The sequence below is a fragment of the Scaptodrosophila lebanonensis genome, unplaced genomic scaffold (genome assembly GCF_003285725.1).
Source record: "Scaptodrosophila lebanonensis strain 11010-0011.00,11010-0021.00 unplaced genomic scaffold, SlebRS2 tig00000061-arrow-pilon, whole genome shotgun sequence".
In the NCBI taxonomy this organism is placed as follows: domain Eukaryota; kingdom Metazoa; phylum Arthropoda; class Insecta; order Diptera; family Drosophilidae; genus Scaptodrosophila; species Scaptodrosophila lebanonensis.
The window spans coordinates 5,504,080-5,528,600 of NW_022060554.1; the positions used below are offsets into that span (position 1 = coordinate 5,504,080).

Here is a 24,521-nt window from a genome sequence, read left to right on the forward strand (position 1 = left end):
TTTTGATTCTCACCAGAGTTGCTTTTTGACAGTCACACCAGAACGCTATAACCCTTTATCGATGAAACACACTTCTCTAAGCTTCTGCGCGTGTTCAATGGCTGCGAACGCAAATAATATAATAGCAAAAAAACTGTTTTTCACACGCAATTACAGCCGCTACGCCCAACAAAAACACAAAGACCTATTTTTATATACAATATTCGGAGTGTGAAAAACAATTTTTAAGCGGCGCCAGTTCTTAAAATCTCTTAATGTACAAAAATAGTGGGCTGGGAAAATGCAAAGCGTGTTTTTGCTGCCCAAGCGACGTGCAAAAAAATTGTAATATCCAAAAATTGAAACGCGCAATAAAAGCAGCTCTTTGGCCATTTTATGTTTATTAAATGCGGCAAATAAATATACGGATTTCTAAAAATCGGTAACGTGCTTTCCGCAAGCGTTTATTACGTCGCAGTAAATAACGCAATATTTGTGAAATAAAGAAGGAATTGTATAAGCATAATCGTGCCAGAGGGGTGTTGTACGACAGCGGAAAAAGCGCGGCCGCCGTCACTTCGCTTCCCGAGACCGAGATCCGCTGGGCGAGAAGCAGGCCGCTCGTGGCATCCGTGGCGTGTCTGTCTCGTTTAGTTGTGCAGCGAACGTCACCGCCGTCGGTAGTTGATTTGTGTTTTGCGCGCCTAAAATTTTGCCAGCTGCCTATTTTGTGGGAAATTACCTAGAAGCGCCTACGCATTTTTGAGCAGGTAAAGCGTGAACTTTGAATTGTTATCGCGCTTAATTTAGTTCTAAGCATTTCGAGAAAATAGGCTGTCCGGCTAAGTCGCAAAAAGAATCGAGTAAAAACCATAATTATTTTTAGCCATTTAGCACTTCGCTCTGCAGAAGATTTTTTTCTTCCAACATTTATTTTGGTTTTTTCAATTATTCTTTGCTTTGTGCGCACGTCATTCGCCGCACAGGGTTGGCAAAACAACGGTCTGATGACCGGTGTTTTTTATTAAATTTTATTTTTGCTTTCCTTCACATTTTCATTTTGTTTGTTTTCAATTCGAAACGCCAAAATTTATGCTAAAATGGAATTATTATTTCATTCTGATTTTGCAGCTGCCGCAAGCGGACGCAGTTCGTTATAAAGCAGCGAGCGCAAGGCATGCAAAGGTAATAAAAAAAATGAAATTAAATAATTTGTTTATTTATTTAGTGACGCTTGCTATCGTCTCTTGTTCTCCTGTTTCTCTCTTTTATTTTTATTTATTTATTTATTTTTGCTATGGTAACAGCGCATAAATGCAAAAAGATGATGGAAACGCTGGAACAGCAACAAACAAAGATAACATCGAGTATAGAGCCTCATGTCGGCGATACAGATACAACGGCCACAGCGGCTAGTGAAGATGATGACTATGAGGATTTTCGTAATGTTACCGAGCTGGAGGAAGAGGAGAGTTCGGAGCGTTCCCAGTGCAGCAACAACGCAGAAGATGTGGTGTCAGGTGAAGTAAGTTTGGAGAAGGAGGAAACTTACCCCAGCAAAAGCATCATTGATGCGAAAAAGATTTGTGATGATGTGGCCATTGAACTGGCATCGGAAGAGTCCCCGGCAGACAAACCGGAGGCAGTGGAAGATGTACCGAATCCGGCGGCCCAGGATGCTGAGCTTGCGGCACAGGAAGCAGAGTTGACGGCACAGGATTGGAAGCCGGCTGGTGAATCAAACACAACTTTTACTCCCAGTGTCCAGGAAAATAATGAAATGTGCGCTTCTTCTGAAGGTCATGTAGCCATAGTGAGAGAAGAGGATGTCGTGGAAACATGTAAAGAAAATAAGTTTTTGGATGAGTTTGCTGTGGAAACAGTTGAGGAAAATAATGATACGCCTGATGCTAAGGAGTTGCCATTAACTGATCTTAAGTCGTGCAAAGAAGGTAATATAGACACTTCAGAGGAAGTGTCTACGGACAATGCTGATGATCAAGCGTCTGTAACAGAATTCAAAAACGAGGATGCTGTGCCATTTGTCTGTGCTGAAGCTATTAAAATTGAGTCCTGTTCTGAGGATGAAGAAGCAGAGGCGGGGATGAATTGCGAAGCTGAAGTACAAGCAAATTGTGTTCGACTGCATTCGAGTTGCGACCAAAAGGAGGATTTGAAGTCATCTTTCGAGGATATCAAAGCAAAATTGCAGGGTACAGAAACGACAAAGATAAAAGTAAATGGTGCTCATGAGTCGCATGAGGAGTTACAAGTGGCAGTTGAGTGCAATGAAGAGGTGACGAAAGTCAAATGCGATGAGGTAGAGGCGAGAGAGGACGGGCAACTGGCTGTGATAGAAAACAACGTCGATATCGACATTTCGCATGCGACAAACGCGTCGAAGGATGGTGACAACTCCAGCTATTGTTCCGCCATGTCGGTTGTAGAGAATGAAGCCACAATGTACACCACTGTTAATGGTGTAAACGATGAGGTCGCTAGCAACAGCAATTCTGATTCGTCCGCCTCACAGCAGCTGGTCATAGATCATCCAGAAAGCGAGCAGAATTCCAGGGTCAAGCCAATAATGTTGGCATTGAAGCGAAGGCCTAGCAATGAAAGATCTATCGCCAATGATCAGGAGCCGAAGGCCAACCATGTTCATCATGAGCAAGGCAAGAATATATCGCACACACTCACCATAGAAAAGTCGGACGCTCTGGAAACGGAACACCCATCCCTGCTTATGCAGCGGCTACAACAACCGCTGGCGTCAACGTGTAATGCGCCCAACATACTCAGCTGCTTTAAGTGCAATGCCAGCAACTTTGTCAATTTCCAAGAGTTAAACGATCATTTGGTTCAATGCAATGAGCGGCCAAAAAGTGTAACAGTCCACCAAACGGCAACAACAGTAGCTAATCCCACGCAGTCTACTGCAACAACAACACCCAACTCTTCTGTGTCCCTCAAACCGGAGCGCTTCTTTCGTTGTGTGCGGTGCAATACAGTCCACCAATGCTGGAACTTTTTCTTGCACATGCGCGACGTGCATCAACGGTATATTTGTCTTTACTGCTCACATGTATTTGCTACCGTGGAGAAGCTTTCCCTGCATCTGGAGAACAAACATGACATTGATCAAGTGCATCTTGCAAGCGATTCATGGACCGCTCTTCAGCTTACCGAGGATCGTGCTCGTTATTTGATTTGCTGTACTTGTGAAGCCACCTTTCCGCATGGGTCGCGGTTCGAGGATCATGACTGTGCAGAGTTTATGAAGCCATGTACACTTTGCGGCCAAAAGGGGTGCCACACCAATGATTGTCGGAATAGCAGCACTAAGGCGGGAAAGCGAAAACGGAAGGTCAAGCGTAAGAAGGTATCGGCCGAGACACCGCTGGCTCCTACTGGCGATGCGAACAGTAAGTAAATGCCTTAATTTCCCACTCGGCTTATATTAATTACTTGTCATTATTTTCAGTTCCAGTGCCACCTAATGCTCCACTGTTGATCACATCAATGGCTGAGCCTGTAGCAGAAGCAACGCCTGCTCCGAAGTTAGTCGTTCCAAAGATTATGCTGCGAGTTCCCAAGGAATTTCAAAAATCTGTAGACGCCGCGCTTAGTAGCACGGACACCGAGGAGGAAGATCTAGAAATGGAACAGGAACCTGAACCAGAAATAGCAGGGCCCTCAGAAATAATGCAGCCGATAACGCTATCACTTGAAGCGCAGACCGTCCTCTCCGAAGACACGGAAACGGCCACGGAAACTGCGTCTGTGGTCCGTGATACAACACCACCTTCGGTGGTGGGAGGTGTCGAGAAGGATGACTCACCTACGGCCAAGCTGTCACGGGTGTTGGCAGAGATTGAGCGCACCAAGATGGATATACAGCGTACCAAGGCTGATATGGCCGCTAAGAAGCCTCCCAAGACCATATCGGCGCAAGTTGAAGAACCGCCTTCGCCTGCCGAGCGTCGCTGGTCACCAACGCCACCAGCATCACCGAAACACAATAATCACATCGATGCGGAGGCGGTGGTGGCGCCGATGGAGCAGACAAATTTGCCGCTGCCCGTACCAGAAGTTGAACAACCAGAGTTGACACGACGCAATAGTCTGGGTAGCGATTGTATGGATATAGATGACAGTATAGGCGTAAGCGCAGCCGAGCAGCCCTTAAAACAAGCATTGGCTCGACCACAGGAGGAAACAGCACCATTGCTGGACTTAGGCGTAGATGAGGTGAAAGCGACGAGCTTGGAACCCGAGTCCCAGACGGTACTGCCGGCAGTGCTTATTCCTCCTACAAGTCCTCCTCCTTCCGATGGCATTGTCGTGGCACCTGCTGATACGCACACCGTCGACCTTCAGCTGGATCGTCCTCTAGACAAATTCGATATGGTGGTCTTTGTGCGCATATGCTTAAAGGCGGTCTATCCATTTTGCTTGTACTGTAATCACGCGCGTCGCATTGCTGTCAACGGCCGGCAGCTGCTATTGCATATAATCGCCCAGCATCGATTCACGGCCACCGTGGACAGCATTACGGCAGAGGAGTTGCATGCAGAGACCATCGTGGCTAAGCTGAAAAGTTTTCTACCTGATTTGGAGTACGCGTTTCTTAATGCAGACAGCTATTGCAGCATAGGTGATGGCCAGTATTCCCATCCGTTCAATGAGCGAATATATGAATGCTTCCAATGTCGCTATGTGACTTCAACGCACAAGGAGCTCTACACGCACAATCGCCGGCTTCACATCAAGACGAATATCCTATGCTTTATGTGCCGCACCAACTTTTATAGTTTCAGCGAGATTCTCTGTCACATCTGTCCGGGTGATGCGCAGCTAACGTCTATCTATGACCTTAAGTTTCGATGCTGTCTTTGTGAAACCTCTGGCGAGTTGCCCTCTGCTTTCCGGCTGATGGTGCATTTGCGCAAAGCGCACTTTGCCTGCGACATCTGTCTGGAGGATTGCTACAGTCAGGTGCGCTTGTCGTCGCACGTTTGGAAGCACAAGCTTCTGCATCTATGCTACAGATGTGGCATTGCCTACCGCAACAAACAAGACATCTCAAAACATTTGTTCTGGAAACATGGCACCGAAAGCACCAGCTGCAAGCGTTGTCTTCAGAAGCGCTGGCGCCACGTCTATCACTTTTGCGTGCCGCCCGCCCAGTTCACCTGCGAGCATTGCCAATTCACCTTCAGCAAAGCCATATACTTGGAAGTACATAAGCGAATGCATTTGGGCGATTTTCGTTATCCATGCACGGAGGTCGGTTGCCAACAAAAATTTGTATCGCGTCGACTGCTGCTTAAGCATGCAGCTACTCACGAGGTACTTGCAGAGGTGCAATCAGTGGAGGAGAAATCATCAGACCACGTGCCAAAGCTGGAGGATGCTGATAAGCAGCAGGAAATCAAAGAGGAGAAGCCAGATCCCTCGACAGAAGAGCACAAATCGACCGGTGAAGCTGAAATCCCTACCAATGATACGCTATTAAATCACGAAGCAGCTGTCGGCAGTACGGCTGCAGAACAGCGAGAGCAAGTCAAGCAGGTGGCAGAGGAAGCACCCCGCAAGCGACGTAAGAAATCAAAACGGAATAAGGAGTCATTGGAAGATTTGAATTTGATAGCCCCGAACTTGTCTGAATCTGACAGTAGCAATGACAGCGACTCTGACGTACCTAAGAGTGTTTTGCTGGAAGAGAAGCTGCCGATTCGTGGTTCTGTGGATGATTTGGATATGCCCAAAGTAATGCTATCTCCAGCATCGGAAAGTGATAACGATAATGATAAGGAGGAGCAGGAAGAAAAGGAAACAGAAGAACGTAAGGCCGATCAGAAACAAAAAGGTATTGAAGATGTACCTACAGATGCGGAAGACTCAAAGGAAGTGATTGCACCTATTAAGAGTGAGCCTGAAAAGGAGGCGGTTCCCGAAATTTGGAAAAACTTGCTACAGCTCCAAGCCTCTGGCTGTGTCACTAAGGAACATGAGACGGAGGAGTCGCTGGCCAACTACAGCAATAGCGATGACGAGCGTTGTCCAAGGCCGGCCAAAATTCACGTGGCTATCTCGGATCATGACTATTGCAAGATAAAGCGCACCCCTCCTCCCAGTCCAGTAAAGGAAAAGGCTTTTGCCAAATTGGCCAGACGGGCCCGGCACAATTCCACAAAGCGCGGCTCCGAAGACTCAGACACTGACAGCTCGAGCTCCTCCAGTTCTAATTCGGATTCGTCCAGTTGCTCGTGTGGCTCAAATTGCTCCTGTAGTTCCAACAGCAGCAGCGGCAGCAGCTCCACTGATTCCAGCAGCGAAGACTCCGATTCCTCAGCCCAAACTCGTGGCTCGCCACAGAAGCGACCACGAAAGAAATCGGTGCGTGGTAAGAAGGGTGATCCGGCGATTTCCAAGTTGCCCAAGACGCAACAACAGCATCCAGCGGAGGAGGACGTAAATGTAACAGCGTTGTCTGAGGAACGTCCGCCCTCGCCGCCCAAGCCACCAATGTACAATGAATCTGATTTCGATACGGCAGTCTCTGATACGGATGAGGAATTCTATGATGCACATCCCCAGAAAATGGCTAGCGAGTTGTTGGCGATGAAACGCGCGGCTCTCCTAGCAGATCGCCCACAGTTGCTAGAGCAGAGCAACTATGACATTGTGGAGAATAGTCGCCCGTCGACTCCATCGCTGCCCGAGGAAGCGGCAGCCTATGCTGAGAAGCGGGAGCGCGCCAAAAACAAGAAGAAGAAGCGGGACCGCAAATCAACGTGTAGGTCTGCGGCAGGGGTGCAGCAACAATTGGAACTTAAAACGGAATATATGACACCACTTAGTAGTCAGCCCGAATCCTTGGGAGCTACCGTGCTGCCTTCCCTGCAGCTGACACAAATGCCCGTTTCCGATCACAATGTCAGTTTATTGCCACTTACTCCTCTGACGCATCGTTTGCAACCCACGCTGACGCGCATGAGCGAGGGCAGCAGCTGCTCTGACGCAGATGGTTCATTGAAGCGTTCAAAGCGCACACGTCGCCCCAATAAGTTCTATGGCTATACCAGTGACGATGAGAACATGAGCAGTGTGTTGCAACCACCATTGCAGGTAGGCATGCAGTTGATCAAGCCGCAGCCACCGCCCCAGTTGACGTGGGCTAAGGAGGATTTACCCACGCCAGCCAAGAGCATACTCAATCAGTACCGCAACAAAACGCACCGATCGACAGGAGGCGGCGCCTCCTCTGTCAGCGGGTCTGCTGCTAGTGGTGGTGGTCATCATCAGTATAGCAACGGCACGCCAACTGGCGTTCCCGGCTCCTCTCGCAAACGGAACAAGCGCACTCTGCTGAGCGGAGTGGGGGACAAGGTGGGATCGGCAAATCGCAAGCGTCCCGCCAAACGGTCACGACCCAATGAGCAACTGCCGCCAATACCTACCCTTAAGATACGCCCTGCACTTTTAGTTGCAACAACCGGAGTGGCCGGCAGTGAGAGCAGCGATAGCAGTTCCGGCGGCGAGGACGGTGACGTTAATGTAACCAGCCTTTTACCAGCCACAGTCCCTACAGCTCCTCACGTGCCCAGCGGCATACCCACGCCACAACAGCAACACCTAAATAGCCTGTTACCACCGCCACCTCCGCCGCCTGTACCAACGCCCGCTGCGACAGCATTCAACCAGCCCATTCCGCCGGCGCTGCTACCCAATCCAGACTTTGCAACGCTACAGTACTTCAAAGCCAACAACATTCGTTACCCGATTAGACCACCGGCTGGAGCGCGTCTAGCGCGTGAAGGCGAGTCTGTCTATTGCTATTGCCGGTGTCCATATGACGAGGTGTCCGAGATGATAGCCTGTGACGGGGATAACTGCCTCATCGAGTGGTTCCACTTTGAATGTGTTGGAATAATGGTAGCTCCCCAAGGCAAGTGGTTCTGCGCCGAGTGCCGTCCCAAGTACTCAGAGGGTCTCTATCCCATGGTAAAAGGGAAGTAAGCGGTTCTGTAAATAGACGTAGCCCCTCTTGAAAATAAGTTATCGTACCCTCTAAAAAATGAATTACGCTTATTACCTAATTAATGTAGTTGTCCGCACACTCCCTTTCCGGTGTGGAAATTTTAGTGCGAATGCGTGTGGAATACGAAATCAACCATAATGAACTCATGTAAATAGGAACAAGGCTCAAATCTTTGCTATGACGCTCGATTCAAATATGCAGAGAAAATGTCATTTAGGTTTAAACAGATATACCCTATGTAACATTTAATTAAGAATAAAATTAGCTCTTTTGTAAATATGTGAACAAAACAAACTTATAATTTTATGACACTTAGACTATTCGTATGTGAAGAACAATGCATAGACTTAAACAATAATACAAATCTTAAAGCATAATACTATATATAATTATAAATCTATAATAAAAACCACAAAACAATGACTTTGGCTAGAGATATGTATGTACTATATACAAAAAATAATGCAATCGATGAGAAATAAACGTAAATTAATATACAAGTGCATACGAAAGACTTTTTATAAATACTACTTAATATGTTTGTACACATATTGGCTTAGTTGGGTTGGCAACCCAATCATTTTGGATGGTGATTACCGAAGAAGCAGCCAAAAAAGTGCATCAGTTTATCAAAACTGGTAAAATTAATGAAAATCTTTAAAAATTTCTTCAAGTAAATAATATATAGCATTTTAACCAAATTATTTGGTCTACGTTTGTGCTCTGTTTCACTATAACAGAAAATTGTAATAGATGAAAAATACTCGCTTGATTTGGATTTGAGTGATTATTCAGAAAATTACATTGCCCATGAAAGGAAAGCGCCATAAATGTCGACCCCATTCTAAAGGACATGCCGACTAACGGTCTCAAATACTCGTTCAAGGGCTTCTAAAGGACATGCCGACTAACGGTCTCAAATACTCGTTCAAGGGCTTCTTCATCGTGGGAAACCTTGTATTGAGTCGGAAGACAAGACGAGTCGATCTATGTCTGTCTGTCTATCCGCTTGTCCGTATGAACAGATGGATCTCAGAAACTATAAGAGATAGACACCAAATTTTGCACAAAGATGAATTATGTGTGTACGCTATAAGTTATTTTTTTTTTTTGATTTGGAAACACCATTCGTATACTCACCTATATCTCGGGGAGTATAAGAACTAGGGACACCAAAATTTTCCTAGGTCTTATACTCTCTGAGATATAGGAGATTATACGAATGGAAAATCGGGGGAAACCCCCATAGGGGGGAAGTGGGGAAGATAATTAAAAAAAAATTAAACAAACTCGTATAGCGTACACACATAAGGCATCTTTGTGCAAAATTTGGTGTCTAGCTCTTATAGTCCCTGAGATCCAGGTGTTCATACGGACGGAAAGACTGACAGACAGGGCTAGATCGACTGCTGATCAAGAATATATATACTTTGTGGGGTCTGCCACGGCTCCTTCTGCCTGTTACATTTTCAGCTCCCGCAAACCTAATATACTCTTGTACATTTCATGTACAGAGTATAAAAACCAGTGGAGAAACTAAAGTCGGGTTTTCCGACATTCAAATAAATATGTGTATAATAATTATAACAAGTAAAAAGTCGGGTATCCCGACTTTGAAATACTCTGTACATATGTTTAAAACAATTATAAAAATTAAAACAAGTAAAAAAGGTAAAGTCGGGTGTCCCGACTTTGAAATACTCTGTACATATGTTTACAATAATTATAGAAAATAAAAAAATTAAGAAAATAAAAAAAAATTCAATGATCGATTTTACCTTTCTCGGTATTCGAACTCACGTAAAGGGTGTATAATTGCACATTTACATAGCAATTGCGTCTGTGTGAGTGTATGTATGCCTATGCGCATCAATTCGTGTCTGTGTAAGCATTTTCGCAGTCAACCAAACAGCAACATCAACAACAGCCGCGGGCAGCGCTTGAGCAGCGCTGCAGCAGCAAATATATTTATGGCTATAACTTCTTGGTAAATCGGTCTACCATAGTGAAACTTGGCATACGGACACATAATTACTAACTGGGGGTATTTGCAAAATTTTAGTTCGAAATTCCAAGAATTACGGGAGTTAGAGAAAATCGCATTTGCGGGGGAGAGGGGGGAGGGAGGGAAATTCCAAAATATACATTTTCTGCGTATTCACACAAGGCATCTTGGACTAAAATTTGGTGTCCCTAGGTCTTATAGTCTCCGAGATATAGGCGATTATACGAATGGAAAATCGGGAAAACCCCCATAGGGGGGAAGTGGGGGGGAAAATAAAAAAAAATAAAACAAACTCGTATAGCGTACACACATAAGGCATCTTTGTGTCTCTAGCTCTTATAGTCCCTGAGATCCAGGTGTTCATACGGACGGAAAGACTGACAGACAGACAGACAGGGCTAGATCGACTCGTTTTGTCATGCTGATGAAGAATATATATACTTTGTGGGGTCTCCCACGCCTCCTTCTGCCTGTTACATTTTTCACTTCCCGCAATCCTAATATACTCTTGTACATTAATGTACAGAGTATACAAATCTTGTAGCTTAGGGATTAAGAGCGTCTATATACAAAGTTTGGTTAATCTGTGTTCAACCGTTTCCGGAATCCAGGCGTTCATATAAACTTTATGGGATCGGATCAGCTTCATGCTGCCTGTTACATACTTTATACAAATCTAATACATACTTGTATACATTTCTTAACCTTTGGGTACAGAGTATAAAAAGTATTAAAATATCCCATTGGCAAGGATGTTAATCAATGGAGGTGATATATCTCTCTCCATAAAAGCTACATACATTTATACTTATATCACAAAAGCTTACCTTGGCTGATTGGATATTTTCCTCATTAACATTAAAAGCTTTAATGGTATAAAACCCTCATGATTCGCTTAAAGTTCTCATAAGGTAGCTGATGAATCGGAAATGGAAATGTATTGTTGAACTCCTACAAGTATGTCGTCTGTGAAGTGTGGAAGCGAATGCTAGTTGCATCGAAAGGAAGTAACAAATACTTATGTATGTATGTTAAGCGAAGCTTATCTAAGAACTTAACCGAACATAACTAATCATAACTAGCGATTACATGTAAAGATTTATACGTAAAGATTAAAGCCAGTTATTACGCTAATTACATAAATTATTTAAAAAAAAACTACTGGTATAATTGTAACTAAAATCAGAAAAACCGTTTAGGAAGTCAACGCCTAATGATTAAAAAAGGCTTAAAAATATAATTAAATCCAGTTAGCGCTATGAGTCAAGACCAATAATTGTACAAATTTTGGCTCTAGCATTCCATTTTTTATTCCGAAATGTCATTAGAATGCAAGCCTAATGAAGTTTTATCAACAGCGGTGCACAAAGAACGATCAATAATATCCTTAGTAGAAAATTTATTATAATGTCTAACATTTTTCTAAAGGTTTATTCAAATCTATTTATCTTATCTACTCGTATATGCATTACACCTATATGAACGAACTGTGTGAAAAGCAGTATTTTTGCCTGCAATGGTATTATGCTATGATTACAATTTTCTAATAGTGCCCCGCTATATTCTGAAGAAACGATTTGGAGCATCGATTTATACAGATCAGGGCATTGAAATGCTCCTGAAGGACATATAAGAGTCGGACGTGCGCTACATTCTTTTTGTTTATTTCTCTACTTTTTCATAGCTTGAGCTGCGATTGATGGTAGATATCTATCTACAACACATTTGGTACCAGGCATAGTTCTGGTTCTAAAGTTCGCAAATTTAACCAAAAATACAAGTAAACAAATTAAAAGAAATGTTTATTATACCCTGAACCCAAAGGGTAAAAGGCTGTACTAGTTTTGTGCGAATGTATGTAACACACAGAAGGAGGCGTGACAGACGCCACAAAGTATATATAATCTTGATCAGGATGACAAGCCGAGTCGATATAGCCATGTCCGTCCGTCTGTCTGTATGAACGCAAGGATCTTACAAAGTATAAGAGCTAGAATAACCAAACTTAGTATCCAGATTCTCCTACGCCCGAGAAAGGGCAAGTTTCTTCATTTTCCCGACCATGATAGGTCAATTCTGAAGAAAGTTATAGCCATAAATAAAATCGCTGCCCATTCTCTGCCAGCAGCTCTGCCCTCAGCTGTTGTTGCTCGACTTTAGCATTCCTTTCTTGTTTAATATCTTTATGTTTAGCCTCTGCAGCTTCTTCAGAGAGCTCTCCAATCGATAATAATGCTGAATAACGTCAGGACCGTGTATTAATATTTTATGCACCGAAGCTGACAAATAATACCAAGGGTATGTTTCCACAAGTCCTCTTCCTGTCTCCAGCGTATATTACCTATATTTGTCTACATTTATTTTATAGACAGAATTCAAAGATTGCAAAATAGTAGCACATCTGCCAATTAAGTTTTTATGAAGACCAGTAATTTTTGCCGCTAGTCCAGGATCTTTACAAAATTTACGAGCTGTGTATCCATTATTTGATGTACCACTGCCGCAATTTTTTGCAGACGGCAGTAATACAATTCTGTAACTCCTCTGAATATGCTCTGTAGCTGTCTTTTCCCAGCTCCAGCTATATCGAGTCCACGATATGCCGGATCCTTTCAACATTGGTGCCATTTAGAGCGCACCCCTTTTGAAAAATTATTTCGTACGATATCGAACATTGAAAATAATTGCCTTGAAACTTGAAATTAATGATCTATACTAATATTATAAAGAGGAAAGATTTGGTTGTTTGTTTGAATTGAAAAGACTCCGAATCTACTGGACCGATTTAATGATTCTTTCACTGTTGGGAAGCTACACTATCGACGTTTAACATGGGCTATATTATATTTACTAAAACGCCAATAAAGTAACCAAAGGTGTAAAAAAATTACCTTAAAAAACTCCTGAATAGCATGCTGTTAGTTCATAATCATACTCGAAACATTGTCACTTTAAATATTAAGGCAATATTATTCAAAAGCCCCCAGCCTAATAAAATATTACAAATCGATCGACATCGTGATTAATATTTAAGACATTTAAATTCACTAAACTCTTTTGGACTGCCGCCACACGAATTGACGGTAAAATTCGGAATTGCAATCATGCTTTTGAGAAATTAAAGCCTTCCAAGCATGTGCAATGGGACGAGGCTGCTTATTAAGGAGTTACAGGACAATTTAAATGTATCAACGGCCCAGCGGCCCAACGGCAACTGGTCAACTTGCTCATATAACGACATCGCGTCACTTCGCAACCATCATGACAGAAGCCTGATAGAACAAATGTTAAGGTATTATCATAAAATATAATAGTAGTCCTACCGAGGACAGGTCTTGAATAAAAATTGATGATTTACAAAAAATAGACGGATGCAACATTTCCAATACCTAATTCCTTTTAATGTTTAAGCTGATCGCACAGCTACAGTGTATGATAGAACAACTACAGGCATGTTGTCTGAACTTGTTCCGCAGCAAAAATACATTTGCCCACTAACGAGGCGAACATGGCGAACAAAAAATCCAGGAAGTGCAAACGTTAAAATGGATGTGGACGAAAACACGGTTTTCTTCTTATGACCATTTACATATGTATAGGTATAGAAACAAAATGATTACATTTTCCCATGTTTTATTGCGGAAATGTTTGTTTTTATAATCTTTAGTCTTATTTTTCCACAATGATGGGTCAGTTTGGGGCATTCAATGATTTGGAGTACAAATTCTGTTCTGGCACGTCTGTCTATTATTCTCAAATGATGCTCGGGCAACACTGCCTTCCACTGTCGAACATGTTGGCACGAACAGTTGCAAGTTGGATTCTCCGATGCCCCGATTTCTTCATAAACAAAAATTCTTTTCACTGTTTAACCTGATTGTACAGTTACAATATATTATAGATCAACTTCATGGTAAAGGGTTGACCAAGCTATTAAATTTTTACTAATTGTTTGCTTATCCAATGATCACCAACTAAACGCACACGAGTTAATCTCGAATACGTTTTCGAACGGTTGCCCCGCAGTGACTTCCTGTTCAATGTCCTACATTCAAGTTGGCTTCTATAAAATAATTTACCGATTATGTTGCTCTGAATGCAAATAAGTCACAACAATGTTTTTATTGATGTGTTGTTGTTGCTGCTGTTTCTGTTTCTGTTGCGCATTATGAGAACGATATGTGGCAGGGTCATTTAGTCAGCAACCACCAAACGTGAGCCTGCCACTTCCCACTGACGCGGTTTGTTTACCAAACACCCGCTCTGATTTAATTGCTGTTATGAATGTCCAAAAGCAGCGAGTAGCGAGTGCTAGCAATGGCGGCAAAAACGACGTCACCCAAGTCAAGTCCAGCCACAACAAAGTTAAATAATAGTGACTGTAGCACCAGGGTCCGAGAGTCTAGTCGAGTCCTAGTCCCAGCCAAAGTCGGCGTCGTGCCCGATTACTGTACATATGAATGTATGTATGCGTGAGTGAAAATTACCATAAATCTGCTTTGACTATACTCGGACTTTCATATAAAATAGCCGCTGGTGAACTTGAAGCGGACAGTTCGTGTTGAGTTAACGTCGCGCACGGTCGCATTTAACGGAAAAGGCGCGTCACGAGTAAATTTGAATTGCGAGGGCGCTTTCGTGTCCTTTAATTCACAATCGTGTGCGTGTCTGGGGGTGCATTTTTGCTTACTAACGGGCAATGCGGCAACAAGATAAACAAATACAATTACCTCGTACATTATTTTTATTAACGGACGGCATTTGAAAATTTATTGGCCGGCTAGCCAACAGCGGACAGTGTCATGGTGAGACGCGCCTCTAGCGTGCCCCATCTGAACAGCAGTGGCGGGAGCAGCGCCGAGAGCGCAGGCAACGCTGCCAGCTCTCGGGGGCGTGCAGGTCTTAGGCGGGGAAAGGCGCCCACGCAACAGCGTCAGAATTCCAGCAATGCGAATGTGCCGCGCTCGCGCAGCCTGACGAACAGCATGCGGCGCCGCTTGAGTCCGCAGAAAGGTAGTAGCGGAGGCGGAGGGGCCGGCGATAGCTCCAGTTCACGCAATACCCCCTATTTTCTGCGCTCACGTGAGAATGAGTAAGTGCGTCATTTTCAATTGGCGGCGCTGCCGCAATTCCCACTGTAATCAATAGGTTTGTGTATATTTTTGGCGCCCATGAAAATTGAATGCTACTGTTTAAAGCCTTGACTAGAGCCGTCTGGGGAGGAGAAATGTGAAAATTGCGTATGACCGATATGATTCGCATATCGCAGCATAGCAGAGTGAGCTACTATTAGTGACTACGAGTATATTAAATTGTATTAATTTATTTCAATAATTGGGGCGCACTAAGCTAATCAAACGTCAAAGCGACCATCCCCTAAGCCATTACCATACCAATAGACAGGTCATTAAAAACCCAGCGTAATGACCACGCACAATTCGCTGGAAGAGAGACAAGCGGACAGACAGTTGGATAAACACGCGCCGCTCGGTTCCCCTTGATAATTTCTTCGCGGCCGGCGAGCATTTTATTTAAATAAATAGCCAGGCAAGCACGTCCTACCAATAGACTGACGGACATTATATTATGGGACGAAGAGGGAATAGGACAGGATGTCTATTTTCATATCTAGCACGGGGGTTGAGCAGTATCAATCGATTTTACAATTAAAGCATAGGTTCCGGGAATGAGAGCGAAAGTTTTATTACTTAGTACACTATATTCAGTTTCCTTCTGGTAAATGTAAGGTCGCGAAGTTTGTAGGTCTAATTGCATTCAATACTTAGATAGGAATGACAATTTGGAGAGGCAGATTTAATGTGCTTGAGGCCAAGGAACTATTGACCCAATTGTACGGCTTATAACGATGACCGATACGAAGTAAAAATGTCAAAATACTGTCCTTAATAACATACATATGTACTTATTTTGTTGTTGAGTTAAAATCTAATGATTTGTAAAACTGCTTATTCTTTATACGTATTCCATGCCGTGGCAGACCCCCATGTTATAGGTACATAAGTACTTGTATATGATCAAAATGATCTTTGGTTGAAAGGACCACCAAACTTGGCAAACCTTGTCTTGTTCATCCTCAGACCAAACTTACCATGCACTTTTTTTGTACAGTATGTACAACTGTCATAGGAATCAATAATTCGGAATCATCAAATACTCTACCAATATTTATTCCACAATTTATACCGCGTGTTGTATTTAATGTTGTGTAGCAGTCCATGTCGCTTCTATGCCAAATAAAATACACTTTAATTTTTGGGAGAAAAATTAGATGTTGAGGCAATGCTAGATCGATTTTTAATCGGTTGTTGCTACACAGGCTCCAACATAAGAGTATGGACATATCTTCTTGTAGTGTCGTATTTATACAATTTCAAGCCGAAAAAAATTATAAGCAGCAATTGGCTGAATTATTATAAGTAGTGCAAACACGAAACAAAACATTCTTTATACTACAAGTATCTTTTAAGGGTCGAGGGCTACCGATTTGCCTATGTCTTCATATCTGTCAATTTGGTTGAGACTCCAAAGTTTCGAAGGCATTACCCAATCGTGATTAAATACTCCTACAAAGGATATAGTGTGTTAAGTCTGATATTTTCACTCATCGATTAAGGGGTGCTATAGGTATGCACATGTTCTGTCAACAGCACGAGATGAATCAGTATAGATATGCACGACTATGTGTGTCTGTTCCTATACAAACTATTCTCACAGTTTTTAAGGTAAAGTGCTGAAATATTATAAATGGGCTTTTTATTCCTGACGGAAAATCATTTGTCCAAACAAGTTCGATTGGATTATAGGATCGGCTGCTTTTGCAAAACCTTCTTCGTTTTAGAGCTACCTCACCCATATTTGTTAAGCTTTATAGGTTTTTCAATTAATCATTTCATACGACTCTTTAAATAATCAAAGTGTGTAACGTTTTTGTGTGTAAAGTTTTACAACATCTATAAGAATGATTGGAAGAATACTTCTTGTGATCGTGTGTCTGCCCGCTTCTATGTTTTAATCACAACTTCCCCAACAGTTTCAGTGGGATAAAAACTTTGTACCGAGACTTTTTGTCGGCCAGATAATATGTCAAACGATACATACGAGTATAAACAGATTTATGATTCCTTTTTAGTTCAGTACTTACCACAATGTGTTTGTCTATAGGAAAGCTTTTCTATATTTGATTTTCTGATTTGTCTTTGTTAGCTCAACTGCCTATTTACCTGGCACCGATTTGACATGGCACATTCATAGGTACTCGTATACATTCATTGTTCTTTACCCAATAAATACAATTTGTCGACCACAAATTAAGGCAACGCCAAAAAGCATATGTACTATACATACAAATATGTGTAAACACGTGTCCATATAAAAAACAACTTGACGAGGTATTTACATATACTCGTACATATGGCGAAAGTAGAACTGACTGCACCCACAAATTTTAGTTCTTTTACTATATTTCTAGCAGTCTGATGGAAAAAAAAAATATATATATATACATATATATTTATATATATATACATTTAGTTCGAGCATTTAATTCTCAACATTAAAAATAATTAATACATGTAGTTAACGAGAATGGAATACTAATCGACTAGGCTTAGCTCCAAAATACCCTCTACCACTTCCATAAAAAAGTACGACACATGTTTTTCTTAATTTAAATGGGTTTTATTTCACTAATTAAATGAAAACGATTCGATATTAATATTATAGATAACACCTATGTCCACATATACCTTTTTATACATGATATTAAGTCCGAATACAGAATCCTTCCCAGGATAAAATATTAAATTAATTAAATATGTTGATGCCTTTTGATTGGCATATCGCATTACTTGTAGATTATAATATCAAGAAATATAATATTAGTGATGGACACCACGAGTTGTTGCTCTTGCCACTAAAGGGACTGCCGTTCAAGGTGATGTACATATGTATGTTTATAGCAACAAATATCGCATGGACTTTCACTTTTATTTGCCTTTGAACGGCAGTTAAATCATTTGCTGTGTAGACATATTCTTTGCATATGTGAATGTATATCCTTATATCTGTCTGTATATCCTTATCTACATATGCATACCCCATGTATAGTATGTGTCTGTCGGCATGCCGTGCAATGAAACCCTTGGACGGCGACTACCGAAAGTTAACTTTGCTTTTACGATTATCTTTTGAACAATCCAGTCAATGATACCGTATAATTATGACCTAACTCGTGTCACATGCATAGGTCAGGTAGCTGATATAGATTTTTAAATTGCGAAGTTTGCTCGACGTATGCAAATAAGCTGCTACTGCAGTTGGCTCTGTGTGGTTCGGTGGTTATGATGAGACAGTTGTTAATGCGTATAACGGTGTGCGTGTGTATCGGACAGTCATGCGTCGTCAATCATGGAATGATAGTTCATTAGTCAAAATGCTAAGCTTTGAATAATGACGGCCGCTATAATTATGGATAGTAGGTGCTTTGAATATACTAGTAATGGTATGTTTAGCAATAAATCAAACAAACAATATTGGTGTTAAATTTCTCAGTAAGTACAATAGCGTTGACAGGACCTAATAAGCACAAAGGTAGCTCTAATTGGCATTTATTTGGAACGGACCCACTTCAAGCGTTTAACGCAATGGACTTGAAATAGTAATATACGTAAACAATATTTAATTTTTTTGTGTTGCTCATCAATATGTTCACATTAAAACAACGTACAGATATTTCCATATCTTTTTGAGTAGCACATCGTTTCCTGTTAAGTAAAAACAAAAAAATGCTAAAGTCGAGTGGTTTCAGGTCTTATAATCAGAACTCTTTATTGTAAACTAATAATAGAAACACACAATTTTATGAGCCAATTTTTTGTGCATTAATGAAAGTAAATATACAGTAAATGTATATATATACGAATACATGTACTCGTACATTAATATTGCGTCTATTGTGAGCCACAGTAGCAACAACAACAACTGTAGGCAGTGCATTGTCACTTATGGCAATAACTCTTTTACATTTGACCTATCATGATGAAACTTAACATAAGCACTAACGGGATCACTAAATCACTAATACCGAGAGAGTGGGTGGTTGGATCAGAAAAAAACTTGTTCTTTCTCGGGCTTAGGAGAATCTGGATATAAAGATTGGTTATTCTACCTATTATACTTTCTGAGATCCTTGAGTTCATACGGCCAGACGTGGTAAGAAGCCAACAAGTTCGTACATTTAAATATTTCATTTTTCTTTAAAGTAAAAGATACATTTAAATTTTTCATTTTACTGTAAAGAAAAAGATATGTTGTTTTATTCATGTTTGTAAAGCCCAAAAGGTGTAATGGTATAACCGCGCATGATATATATAGGTACATCCCCGTGCTTTACTTATTGGATCCAAATTGTAAGAAAAAACGTGTTTTTAAGAAGGTTCCTTTCATATCTAATGATGTTGAATGGTGGTCCAAATATGGAATAGACAAAAATCTTGGAGGACACAGATTGCAAAAGCCAAGATTGGAGGCCGATTTTTCCAATATCGTTTTGTAAGAATGTTTTAGTCTTTTATTGGACTCATATATTTAATAAAAATCCTTTACTATTATTACTCGTAAAAGTAACCTCTGGTGAATCTAAAAAAACTCTCGATTGGTCAAATAATGAAAGCGTAAGTTTATTGAACCCTAGTTCGACCATCAATTGCTCCAACCATTGACGCGTAAAAAATGGTTGTAGCGACAAAAGCACCCAAACGTCTAGGTAATTGGAATGGCTATGGAACAGCCAGCTCGGCATAAATTTTTAACCAGTCATTTGCGTGAAAACGCTAAATGTCAACCGATAGAACAAAAGAAAACTGTGTGCTTTACTCATACGGAGTGTGGGTCAAACGTGCAGTTCAATAAACCAATTACACTCGCAGTGTGTTCTTATTAGTAGAAGAGCCTGGACAATTGTTTTGCTTTGGTTGGTAAGGCATTTGACTATTTCTGGAGTAAAAGGGAAAGGCACTAAACAAATGAAGTAGGGAATTTCGACATAACTCAACAAATTTACATATTTCCATAAAGCCGCGTAAATTCCAAAGAAGAAACTCGTTAATCATACTACATATGTATAAGGCGTCACGATATAAAGTCCTATGACTAATTAGATTGCGTTGAATACAAAAAATAAACCAAAGTGAAAGCTACCCTTGGCCTTGGCTGTGTGTAAACGTCACCTCAGTTAAATGGTTGGCCCAGTCAAGTTCAAGGGAAATTACGCTGGAGTGAATTCGCCTCAAACATTTTACGAAATGGTTTTATATAATTGATTTTTTGTGCTATTGTATTTAGAATTGGCAGTGCGGATACACTGGAAATTGTTGCCTCCAAGTCGACAGGCAGCGAGCCTTCTACGCCAGAGGATAACATCAATGTGGTTGTCCGAGTTCGTCCACTCAATGAGAAAGAGAAGCGTGACAAGCATGGAGCAACTCTGCAGTTTCCTGGCAACGGACAGGTCATAGTAAGTCTTAAGCACCTATTTCCCGATAGCATTACTTTAAAACCCACCTAACCCACTCAATAGATTGAGGGTAACGACACTGGACAGAAACGTTCACACAACCGTGACAGCGTCCGCGTTTTCACATATAATGTGGTCTTCGAACCGGGTGCCACACAAGACGACATTCTGGATTATTCAGGCATTAAACGTATTATTGAAATGGCAATCGAAGGTTTCAGCTGCACAGCCTTTTGCTATGGGCAGACGGGTTCGGGAAAAACACATACACTAACGGGACCACCGGATTTGGTAAGAGAGAGGACAGCCTTTGCACATTAATCTGGAGTCTCTATAAAAGAAATTCTTTGCTTATAGTTCATTGGCAAGCCCAATCTTAAGGATCCACGCCATGGGCTAATCTTCCGTTCGTTTGTGTATCTCTTCCAATTGATTAAGAACCGCAAGGATGTTAACTATGTGTTAAAGGCTTCGTTTATGGAGATTTACAACGAGCGGGTGAGGAAAATATTTAGATTTTTTTAAACAATTCTTACCCAACTTTTAAAGGAATATGTTCTTTTAATAACTCATAAATTTTTTGAAATTCACATATTCGATCGTGCTTATATCAGAACAGTTATTGCTATTAATAGCTAATTGGTTTCCATACCATTCGAAACGCATCAGTATCTTCTTGTCGACCTCACTTTTGTATATACAAGTATATATATTTTTTTTATAAGCCATCTATTATAAGACATCAATGGATGCATTTGTTAAATTGTCGCAATGCAGTTTCACCTGGAATTTGCGTGGCATTTCAAATGAATTGTTTGTTGATGGAATGACCACCAAGTCCAAACACCACTTTAATTTCATTATTGGTTTTCTAAATTGAAATTGAATTATACATACTTACATAGCATACATACTTTCTACATGCATGCGCAGGTAATCGATTTGCTCAACCCGGGCAAGAGTCTGGCAGTCCGCTGGTCGAAAAAAACCCGCGGATTTTTTGTGGAAAACTTGTTCACAGTGGACTGTGAGGAGCTGGACGATCTCCTAGCAGTGTTGGAGGAGGGTGAGTATCCGAAACTGAAATTTCTGATGAAGATTACGAGCTGGTATATATTTGGCCAGGCATGCGAAATAGGGCCGTCGGTTCGCACGCCATGAATGATCACTCGTCCCGCTCCCACACGATCCTCACGGTACACATTGTGTCCGAGCAGCAGACCGATGGTGGTGTATTCCTTTCCAAGCATGGCAAAATAAACTTTGTGGATCTTGCTGGCAGTGAGCTGACCAAAAAGACCATGAGCGAGGGCAAAACGCTGGAGGAAGCTAACAACATTAACAAAAGTTTAATGGTGTTGGGTTACTGTATAGCATCTCTAAGTGATTCTAAGAAGCGCACTGGGCATATCCCCTACCGCGACAGCCAACTGACCAAGTTGTTGGCCGACAGCCTGGCGGGAAATGGAGTTACACTAATGATAGCCTGTGTTTCTCCAGCGCACTACAATCATGCAGAGACCTTAAATACGCTTCGCTACGCCTCAAGGGCAAAAAGAATTCGAACGAAGCCAGTCATAATGATGGACCCACGTGAAGCTTTAATTCTAAGTCTCAAACGAGACATTCACGCACTGCAGTTAGAGAACGAGCATTTAAAGGCGGCGCTGAACTTGAATCACGGGGTGGATATGGCACCTGGTGGTAGTAATCTGTTGGAGCTACAGCTGGAGCGTGTGGGCAGCGGTGGAGTACCTGTCCCCAAGGTAGACCTGGAGCGTTTGCCCGAGCTAGATGGGACTGAATTGGCTGAGTTGGTCAAGCTGTACATGGCTGAAAATGAGTCTCTGCGCCAGGAGAACAATCATTTGTTTACAGTAAGAGAAACGATTTTGCGGGATCAGGAGATTGTATGCAGGGAGAACGAACGATTGCTCAAGAAGCTAGAGGATGTAAACAAGTGAGTAGTGGCGGGGGGGGCTTAACTTTGGTTGGGGCACGCTTGGCTCATTGCTGTCTGTTTTTGACTCGTTTTAGATTGAAACCGAGCGATCACAATGAGCCAAGCGTTCAGCTGGCCACTGGGGCGGCAGCGTAATCGACGTACAAATTGTGTCTTTTACATACATACATATGTATAAATACACATACAAGTATAAGCATGTATAACTGCAATTTTTAACTGTGTTTTTTAAAACGAATTTAGAGTGTGACTAGTTCCGTAAGAATAGCATTTTTTGAAGCAATAAATGTTTGTTTTTGTTCCGACCATAGAGTTTGTGTGCGTTCTCCTCTAATACCCGCGAGACCGGCTATTTCGCCGGCATCTGGAAAAGAAACGCCAGGTACCGAAATCTGGACGAATCCTCAGGATGAGCCCGAGTTGCCGCTAGATCAGCGAATTTCCGAAAATTTTGATAAGCGAACGCATACTGCACAGCGTCGAATAGATCAACAGCGTATAGCCAAAAACATTCTTCTAATGGCAAATGCGTTCCGAAAGCCAGATGCTGAGATCGCCAAAGAGCTGATGATACAAAACCTTAGCCACATTAACAATAACCAGAGTACGGGTGAGGAAAAAAAATACAAGGAAGCGGACCTAATGCCAGAGTAAGTCGAAACACTGTGAATAAATCATTTAAAACTTTATACACATATGTATGTGTGTATGCACATATCTATTTATTTCTCTTTCAGTATGCTGACCTAACATATGATAAACAAACATACATATGTATATGTATTTGAATGTATATGTAAACATACCTATATATTTTTTGAAATAAATATCAAATGTTAAAATCCAATTTAAATAAATTTTAATTTAAATCTAAATATACGGTAAAAAGACAATTAAGCGTTGCCATACTTTCTTGTCCGAACATTTTTAAGATATGTTTTCAACCGCTAACGTATTGTAACAGGTAGCAACTACATCAACATCACAAAGTGTATCGATACCAAAATCAAAGCCTATTGATTTTTCTAGCGTTCAACAGCTTGTGTGTACTATTGGGGCTTTGCAAGTAAAAACGTTAATACTAAATACACTACATTTGTCATAAAAATATACATAACTTCGCATTACAGAGCTACAAAGCCAGACTGTTTGAAACCATCCCGTCATTTGCTGATCATCTAATTTTCCCTTGCTGTTCACCATAGGTCTTGCCGAGACTGCAGTGTTAGATATAATGGCTGCTAATTTGCAACAGCAGCGCACCATCAACGAGCAATTGCGTCGGGAGGTGGGCATCCCGCGCATACAGGTCTCGGAGGCCTCCATGTTGTTGATGCAATACGTCATGGAGCATGAAAGTGACGACTGCCTGTTGAGTGGCTTCACTAGTCAAAAGGTTAATCCTTTTCGCGAGAAGAGCTCGTGCAACATCTTATAAGTTAAGATGTGGGAGTGGTGCACACGTTCCTAACAGTATTAAAATGCATACATACATACTACATACCTGGGTAATGTTTACGTTCTCGCCGCACTCTAATAGACTAATACATAGAAAAATCTATAAATTTATGTGTGTATAACCTTTGATGTTTGTTGTAAGTGTATTCTGACCTCAATTATGTCTAAAAACTGAATATACATACATACAAAGATATACAATGTAGGCAAAAACTTATGAATGTATAAACAATTGCAAACCGTCTCAAATACACTTACATATTTATACATGTATTTTGCTAACCCTGTAGCTCTTTTTTGGAGAATTTGAAGTGGATAAGTGATTCTTAACTAATTCTACGCCAAACTATTCTTGTTTCCTTGAGAAATATAAATAAAATAAATAAATGTGAACCTTTATTTTTTACTGCCCCAAATTATAATGGAGCGAGCACTATTGGAGGCACTGAATTTGAAATTTTCGTCAAATATTGAGAGGTATATTTAAAAATTTCTAGTTTTAAAAATCTGTATAAATATGGCAGATTTTAACAAC

At 41.4% G+C, this 24,521-nt stretch overlaps 3 protein-coding genes across 3 annotated transcripts; all 3 read left to right on the forward strand.

Annotated features, from left to right (window-relative positions):
* Positions 1–181: 181 nt before the first annotated feature.
* On the forward strand, positions 182–8,465 carry LOC115624593. The gene is made up of 4 exons (XM_030519331.1): positions 182–749; positions 1,111–1,164; positions 1,287–3,404; positions 3,464–8,465. The coding sequence occupies exons 3-4, from the start codon at positions 1,304–1,306 to the stop codon at positions 8,002–8,004; spliced, it is 6,642 nt and encodes a 2,213-aa protein (XP_030375191.1). The 5' UTR covers positions 182–749; positions 1,111–1,164; positions 1,287–1,303; the 3' UTR covers positions 8,005–8,465.
* Positions 8,466–14,833: 6,368 nt separating this feature from the next.
* Positions 14,834–23,182, forward strand: LOC115624867 (kinesin-like protein KIF12). Its single transcript, XM_030519712.1, has 7 exons — positions 14,834–15,123; positions 20,394–20,565; positions 20,629–20,856; positions 20,923–21,063; positions 21,499–21,631; positions 21,691–22,525; positions 22,840–23,182. The coding sequence occupies exons 1-7, from the start codon at positions 14,834–14,836 to the stop codon at positions 23,180–23,182; spliced, it is 2,142 nt and encodes a 713-aa protein (XP_030375572.1).
* A 363-nt stretch (positions 23,183–23,545) lies between these two features.
* LOC115624785 (guanine nucleotide-binding protein subunit gamma-1) lies at positions 23,546–24,259 on the forward strand. Its single transcript, XM_030519616.1, has 2 exons — positions 23,546–23,594; positions 23,659–24,259. The coding sequence occupies exon 2, from the start codon at positions 23,763–23,765 to the stop codon at positions 23,964–23,966; it is 204 nt and encodes a 67-aa protein (XP_030375476.1). The 5' UTR covers positions 23,546–23,594; positions 23,659–23,762; the 3' UTR covers positions 23,967–24,259.
* Positions 24,260–24,521: the final 262 nt, after the last annotated feature.